Source organism: Gracilinanus agilis, chromosome 5, assembly GCF_016433145.1.
Source record: "Gracilinanus agilis isolate LMUSP501 chromosome 5, AgileGrace, whole genome shotgun sequence".
NCBI lineage: Eukaryota > Metazoa > Chordata > Mammalia > Didelphimorphia > Didelphidae > Gracilinanus > Gracilinanus agilis.
The window spans coordinates 268256358-268264778 of NC_058134.1; the positions used below are offsets into that span (position 1 = coordinate 268256358).

General features: G+C 49.6%; 1 protein-coding gene across 2 annotated transcripts in view; it reads right to left on the minus strand.

The window, feature by feature from the left end:
• The window catches only part of SLC35E3 (solute carrier family 35 member E3), an 8850-nt gene extending 2265 nt beyond the window's left edge, over positions 1–6585 (minus strand). The window contains exons 1-4 of one of the 2 annotated variants that reach the window (XM_044678263.1): positions 6184–6585; positions 5396–5506; positions 2348–2506; positions 1542–1624 (exon numbers count right to left, since the gene is read on the minus strand). In XM_044678263.1, coding sequence (XP_044534198.1) covers positions 1542–1624; positions 2348–2506; positions 5396–5506; positions 6184–6585 — 755 coding nt within the window. The remainder of the gene's footprint in view (positions 1–1541; positions 1625–2347; positions 2507–5395; positions 5507–6183) is intronic. The other variant, XM_044678264.1, reaches the window with a different exon arrangement.
• Between the last annotated feature and the right edge of the window lie 1836 nt (positions 6586–8421).

Sequence of the window (8421 nt, forward strand, 5' to 3'; positions counted from 1 at the left end):
TATATATATATATATACGTACATATATATATTAGTGTGACTAAGAGACTGCCCCCACTTTTTTCTATTCTCGTGGGAAGAAGTTTAGGGGTGACCTAATTCCTATGAGAGAAATCTCAAAACTCACAAGCTATAATCTTGACTACTTGTCCTAAGCGATGCTATAAGCCCAAGAAATGTTTCAAGAGTGTTTTAGCCTGAATTGTTGCAATCTGATAAACCCTTGGACAGGCCTAAAAACCTGACTCAACTCAAAACAGCAAACTTAAGGTATATTCTCAAAAGCTTGGAAACCTCAGAAGTGTTGGGAAGGATTAAGGGTAGAAGGAGGGCAGACTAAGATATACAGATGATGGGGAAGTGGCGATAACATCGTGTTGGAGCCCTCTGAAATCTCAGTAAATCTGGGCCTCTGAGACCCCTTAGCCTGTGGAGATTCTGCCTCTCTCTCTTCTTTGTCTGTGTGTGTGTGTGTGTGTCTCTCTGTCTGTCTCTCTCCCCCTTGCCACATGAACTCTGCCAGCATCAAGTCTCCTGTCTGCTCAGCAGAGCAATCTTGGAGTATGGGCCTCCCCCAGAGTTTCACTCCACACATACCGAATTCCCATGGAGGACGTGTAAGCAGGAGCTCCCTGGGGAGCTCCAGAGGGCTCTGATGCTCTGCCTCCCCTTCATAGCTCTAGCACTGGGCATTAGAAGGGGAAGCAGCCGGCTTTAGAGACAGGAAGACTTGAATTTGAATTCTACCTTTGCCATCCAGTAGGGTTGACCCTGGGCCAGTCGCTCACCTCTCTTAGCCTATTTCTTTATCCACAGAGTGGGCAGACTCGAATGAGCGTGTGAAGAGCACTCTGATACAGGGATGACTGAGCCAACACTTAGGAAGCAGAGGATGGGCCCAGTGCCGGGACACAGAGGGGAGCTGCCCCCCCCCTCCTTTTTCATGTATGGGGGGAGGGCAGCTGTAGAGAAGAGCCCTAAAGGCCTTTCCTTCTCTTTGCTGGCCTCCACGTGCCCCACAGATGTTCGCCATGGCCATGGCGCCGAGTTGTGCGCTTTACGTCTATGCTGGAGCTTCTAGGATTGTAAGGACGATCCTAATTACTACTGCCAGCAATGGGGAATCCCTTGGGCAGCTGGCTAGGGGCTCTGATACCACCGAGCCTCTCACTGGCTCAGTTTCTCCATCTGAAAAGAGGACAAGAATCCTGTTCTTCCCAGCACTATCTCGAAGATTATATAAAAGAATAAATGTGAAACACACTTTTTTTAGAACTCTTCCCTTCCCTCTTAGAATTAATGCTGTGCAATGGGCTCCAAGGCAGAAGAGCAGGAAGGGCTGGGCCATAAGGGTTAAGCGACTTGCCCAGGGTCACCCAGCAGGGAAGTGTCGGGAGGCCAGATTGGAACCCAGGACCTCCCGTCTCTGGGCCTGACTCTGCATCCATGAGCCACCCAGCTGGCCCCTGAAACATACTTTCAAAACGCCTCATGTGTCATTCGAACTTTAAGATCTGTTATTCTCGTTACTGAAAAGGATACGTGACTGGAGAAGTATTTCCAATGATCCAGTATATGGACAGATTGACCAGGAAGGCGATGACTCCAGAGAGCAGCACCATGAGCTGGGAAACAAAGAGAAAGGCATTCAGGCTCCTCTTCTGGGCTCCTCTCAGAGAGGACTCCCAGAGAGAAGGAAGCCAGGTGAGGCCGCCCACAGGTAAACAGGAAGGAGGAGCGATGTCTCCTAGAAAACACTCCCACTCCGATGCCCTCAGCGTGGCTCCCCTCTGGGTGCTCCCTCCTCAGCCAGGATCCCACACAGCCGCGGGGTGACCCTGGGCCAGTCCCTTCCTCCCTGTGGCCTTGGAACCCAGACGCGGCACTGATTCTGAAAGGGAAGGTGGGGTTTGAAAAAAAGGAACCAGGCTTCTGCGGCCAGCCTTGTGGGGAGGCTTCCCCAGCGCCTCCTGTGACCAAAGCCTCTGCAGCATCCACGGCGGCCTCGGGGCCCAAGCCACCCTCCAAGGCCGGAGCCACCCTCCAAGGCCGGAGCCACCCTCTGGGCTAGAGAGGTGGCAGAATGGAAATGTTTTCTGTGCAGAACTCCAGCTGTTTGGAAGGTTCCCCTTGTGCTGTCTGGGAGGCCCTGGCGCGGCTGCTCCGGTTCCTCTCTTGGCTCTCCGTCCCGTCCCGTCTCTCCCCCGAGTGACTGGCAGACACGGCGAGCCTGGCCCTTCTCGTTTAAACATGTAGCCTCGGAGAGGAGGAGGATGCGCTTCGACATGCCCAGAACTCGCCGATGTTGGGTGGGAACCCAAGTACCCCCAAATAAAGGCGCGACTCACCAGGGCAGAGAAGGACCAGGGCCCCAAGATGCCGCCTTTGCCAAACACGGGCTCGAAGAAGGGCACAACCACGAGCAGCATGGCCGACGACATCGGGGCCTGGTAGTAGAGCAGCTGCATGGAGTTCACCTGCAGCTCGTGCTGCTTGGCCCCGACCCACTGAAAAGGAGCAGAGAAAACCCATCAAAGCCAGAAACAAAGAGGGCCCGCCTGGCCCCCTCAGGAGGCCACGGAGACATGTATCATATAGGAAAGCAAGGCGAGTCTTCTGGAGGAAGGAATCTAGAGAAGGCTTGGGCAGTGGCCTATTTTTAGTTTCTAAAGGACAAAAAAGGGGCTTCCGATTCAAACGCTCGTTCTACTCCCTCATCTTCCAAAAGAAAGGGAAGGGCCATGCTGGGACCAAGGATCATTGGAGTTCATGGAAGGAGATGCCAAGACAATGGCAGGGCCAGGATGCCCTTCATTCCTTTCTAAAAATGTCATGGGGGGGCGGGCTCAGTGGGTCAGGAGGACCTGGGTACAAATCTGACCCTGTATGACCCTGGCTAAGTCCCTTTACCCCAAATGCCTTGCCCTTATTGCTTTTCTGCACCAGAACCAACACTAAGTACAGATTCTAAGACAGAAGGGAAGGGTTTAAAAACAAAAAATAATAAAAATGGCACAGGACAGGAGGCAAGAAGAGAGAGCCTGACAACAAATCCATTTCTTAGATCTCCAATGATGGGCTTCTCAATACCATTAGCTGAATAGGATGGAAACAATTTTTTTTCCCCAGGTTTCTACTGTCCCTGCCCTTTCATTATGTAACTTCCTAAGGCACTGGCTGATGAAATAAGATGTTGGAAGTCACTAGCACGTATCTGAGGCACAATTTTAACCCAAGCCTTCCTGGTTCCACGTCCAGGGCCCTACCCACTGGGCCACCCTACTGTCTCCTGCACAAAGTTTATTCAGCCAGGGAGGACCTGCCTGAGCTTGTGTATCTGATCTAGAGATGCTGGTCACCTTTGTGCCACAATGAGGCATCAGAGGAGAGCCTGAGGGGAGGGAAAATCTGCTATGATCATATAAATAAGATCACTTATAGCCCACAAGCTTCTAATGTTCACGGATGCTAAGGCAAATGCTAGTTTGTTTTGGTTGTTATGGAAGCATGTGCTCATAGGAATTGTTTACCTACAGAAAATCACAGGATGAGAAATAGAAAGGTAGGAAACAAATCTGAAATAGGATCTCAAAAGACCTTAACTAATGAACAGAATAACATAAAAGATTCATTCCCTAGCTGTCTGCCAGTTGCTCCATGGTGCTCTGGCTCCTTCCCCTCACCTCCACACCAGCCTTAGCTCCTAGGGGACACCCACATCTCCCATCCTCCCCTCTCAGAAATTATAATGGGATTCAAGACAATTGCCCAATCTTGATTTACACTGAGTTTTACAGGATTATCCCTAGGCTGTAAAAAAGGCAACTTCACCAGGAGGCATTAACTTTTCCCCAGCAAATCGCCCAAGGATTAGCCCTTCCTTAATCTCATCTCAAATCTCCTAACCAGTGTTTTGGCTCCAGGGTCCTAGATAAGCAGAATTCCCGCTACAAACTACCTTTTATAAAATTTAGTTGTAGCCAGTGGCAACTGAGTCACATGAGCAGAAGGATTCTTTAGAAGAAGGACTTGGAAGATAATATTTGGAAGCAGGACTGCATTTTCTATTGGAACAAGGAATGGAAATACTATAGTAAATAAATTTCAGTATTTTTAGCAGATGCTAGAAAGCTTGTTTCATCTTTTAAAATAAATGGCAGAAGTTAAGTAGCTCAGGGGTTAGAGCTAAACCAGGGTTCCAATCTGGTTTCAGACACTTCCTAGCTGTGTAACCCTGGGCAAGTCACTTAACCTCAACTGCCTAGCCCTTACTGCTCTTCTGCCTTGGAACTAATACTAAATATCAATTCTAAGGTTAGTTTTTTAAAAATAAAACAAAAATGAAGATTAAATTCCTAATAGAATTCAATTTACTAGAAGAACAGAATTACCACTCAAATATTTCCAAAATATTATTGTTTTTAAATAATAAAACCAAGCCTCTCTTTAGCAATTGGTACTATACTATAAAGTGCAGAGGAGACAATTAGTAAAAGTATGTAGATGGACTAAAATAAAGAAGTCTGAATTGTACTATCCACTCTGCTTGAGCCCTGGTTTTAAAACAGATCTGCCCCTTTGGGTCCTGGCTATCACACAGCAGTGCCTCGGAAACAATCATCACTAAAAAGGGCATCATTTTAGGTTGATCTCAATAAAGTCTGAACTACAAAAAATGAGCCCATGAGAGCAGGACAAATGATTTCACCAGTAATGGAACTTCCTATATCAATGCTGGCATCTTGGCCCCCTTACCCTGAGGGCCCAGAAGTTAAATGACTCACCCAGGGTCACAGTAAAGACAGTCAAGGAAGGGACTTGAGCCTAGGTGCTGCCTCTTACAAAACTGAAGCTGAGCATTCACTTCAATGTTACACGTTTTGAATCGGGTCCCTTAAACCAGCACACTCATTAATTCCTCTGCCAGTTCTGAGCACAGACACACTTCTATTTCACAGGACACTCCCCCACCCAAAATTCAGCCACTACCCTGTTGATGGAGTGCCTGCTATTACTCAGCATGGAAAAAGTGCCTCCTTCCCCTGCCCTAGCATCTTTCCCAATAAATGCTGCCCAGATACTAGCAGATAGTGGGTAGTCCATATCCTCGTCAGTTTCTAGGCTCTGACAGCTGCCATCCCGGAAGGTGGTCCTGAATCTGAAATGTCACACTATGTGAAATAGACAAAAGCTCGCTCCTTCTGTCTGAGCTGCACCAGCACATCTAGCAATGGGACCTTCCTGCTCAGGTCTCTCTTGGTCTCTTTTCTGGTTTTCACTTTGCATCCGACAATCTTTAAAATTAGAATAGTCTAATCTATTCCCCATCCCTGGAGCTCATAGCTTCAAATAGTAGACTCCGTTAAAAGGGCATGAAAGAAAAAAAATTTACCAACCACTTGATAAAGGGATGTCACTAAGACCCCGAGGGCAGCAAACACCATTCCAAGAAAATTAAACTTCACATCATAATAAGAATTTAGGATGACACCTAAAGTTATGGGAATCTGCAAAGAAAAAGATGGAAATGTTATTTAGGCAAAATCCAAGAGCTTCAAGGTTCATCTTTTTACAGTCTTGTTAGGCTTTAAACGTGTGTATATGAATGCTCAGACACAGAAAATTTAGAACCTCCTTAAATATTTGTCTGAAAAAATGGCCATTTTAATCACCTCGCTTCTTCAAATTAAAATATGCTTCCCACATGTTTTTACTTTTATATATTTTTATTCTCCGCCCCTTTTTAAAACATAAAGTAGAAAGACAGGGCATTACTAAAAACACTTAAAAACAAACAAACAATGGCCAGAGGGAGGGGGGTCACTATAAGGTCCACAGAGACAACTCCGAAAATTCTCAAAGGTCCAAGATATTCCTTTCAGTCCCCATGGAAGGGGAATTCGATGAAGTCCCACACATCATAATTATAAAGCTTGATTCTTGTAGAGGGTGTATGTTATCGCCAAGCTTTGGGAAGCCCCTAACTAACCACTGAGCCGCTCCAACCCCTACTCCCTCCTCAGGAGGTGCTGACAAAGGGAAGATCCATTAGGTGACCCAAGGTCTGAACCTCAATTTCTCAGGTCCAAGTGAGGGGGGAGAGGAGGGAGGCGGGGAGACGATAAAGGAGGTGGGGCAGGGCGAGCCCCCTCAGCCACCCCCGGCTGGAGCTGTAGCTACTCACCAGGGTGAGCTGGATTTTGGCAGAGAAGGTTTTCTTGTAAAACAGGGTCTGGATGGCTATGATCACGGGGGTGGTCATGGCCTTGGCCAACTGATAGGTGCCTATCGTGTTGCTCTGGAGAGAGAGGTTGGTGAAGACCACGAAGCCACAGAAGCTGAGGGCCAGGAGCAGCAGCCGGGACGGCTGCAGGCTTTTAGGGGCAAAAATGTTCAGTTTCTGACAAATGTACAAGCCCAGCCCGGTCACCACGAAGTGCACCAGGGTCAGGCTCATGTTGGGGAAGCCGTGGTGCACATAGATCCACTTATTCAGGAAGACGATGCAGATGGACACCAGCAGGTTGAGCAGGAGCCCGGCCGCTATGCGCCCATTCTCTTGGACCATGTGCACCAGTGATGCCATGATCGCCCGGCTCAGGGCACCGTGGCCCAAGAGCAGCAGCAGCAGCAGCAGCAGCAGCTCCTCTCTGGCCCGCGCCCTTCCCCCCTCCCCTCCCGCTCCTCACCACCCAGCGCCTCTGCGTGCTACCGGGAAGAGGCAGCACCGGCTGCGGCCCGGACCCGGCCGCGCAGCTCACTCATGCCTCTGCCTCTGCCGCGGCTGCCCATTCAGCGGAGCCCAGGACGCCGCACACTGGGCCTCCGGCCCGCCCCTTGCCACGTTCCTGCTCCGCCACCACGTGACTGGGGCGCCGCCGCTTCCGCTCGCTCAGGACCGGCGTTCCCTCCGCTGGACGGAAAGCCCCGCCGCCTAGTCCGCTGCCTGGAGAGCGAGAGCCCCGGGGCTTCTAACTGTCCAGGAGGGGCCCCCGTGATAGATAACTGCCTGGGCGTTCTCCGTGAAGCTGAGGCCGGTCTAGGGAGGCCCCCCGGGCTTCGCCGGGCAGCTCCACGGGGCAGCGCCAACCGAGATCCAGGAGAAAGCAAGAACTGTGGCCCACCACACTGCTGCCAAGTCTTCTGGGCCAGCCAACCTGCAGAGGGTCAGCCATTAACCAGACTTCTACCCGGCATGCTCCGCGCATGCCAGGTTCTACCCACAAAATCCAGCTGCCCTGCCCACAGGGAGCTTCTGATCGGAGTGGGAGACAGTCCTGCATGCTTAGCCCCGGGGGACCTCGGCTGGAAGAAAATCAGTAGTGAGAAGGGTCAGGATGGACGTGGGGAGAACCCGGGGCCTGAATTCAGAGGGCTGTTATTTTCCCAATGACACGATCATTCCCCACAAACGTTTAACAAAATTACAAGATCCAAACCGTGTCCCTCCGTTCCCCCCACTCAGAGATGGGAAACAGTTGGGTCTGGACCTGTTTCCATACTGGCCATTGTTGTAAGAGACACTCTTGCACCACTTGAACCCCCGAATAAAACCCTAAATATCTGCTGGGGAAGACAGTCGGATTCCATCCACTTCCATCTGCCTGCAGCCTTGCTGAATCACAATACCAGACAGGCCTTTCAGGATTATCCCAGATCATTGCACTGCTGGGCATTTGATCGTTCCCCGATATTGCTGTTCCTGTGTATGATGTTCTCTGGGGTCTGCTTCTTTCCCTACAGTTCTTGCAGCTCTTTCTGAAGTCATCCTAGTCATCTTTTCTTACAGCTGTCCTATACCACAACTTGTTCAGCCATTCCCCAACCGAGACACAGCCCTTTTGGTTCCAATACATGGCCACCACAAAAAGCACAGCTCTACATATCTCTGTACCAGTGGGTCCTTTCCCCTTTTCTAGATCTCTTTGGAAATCATTTACACCCTCCTGGGCACCTTTCCTATCAGTTGCCCTTTCTGAATTTTTTGTTAATCCCTACTTTCCATCTTAGAATCAATATGAATTGGCTCCAATTACAGAAGAGTGGAAGGGCGAGGCAGTGGGGGATAAGTAACTTGTCCAGGGTCACACAGGAAATGGCTGAGGCCAGATTTGAACCCAGGAACTCCTGTCTCCAGGCGTGGCTCTTGCATGTAGAAGCTGGTTCCTGAAGTAAACCTGGGATTCCAATTGATTAGAATAAGGAGTGTGTTCTAGGAATGGGAAATAGCCCATAAAAGATGCAGGGTCACGTGGGTAATGGCTGGAAAGATAATCTGTGTAATAAGACTAGAAAGGTAGGATGGAGCCAGGCTATAAAAAAGCAGTAAATGCCAAATATTTGATCCTAGAGGTAATAGGAACCACTGGAGTTTATTGAGTGTGTGTGTGTGGGGGGGGGGAAGGGGGAAGTACCACGCTTA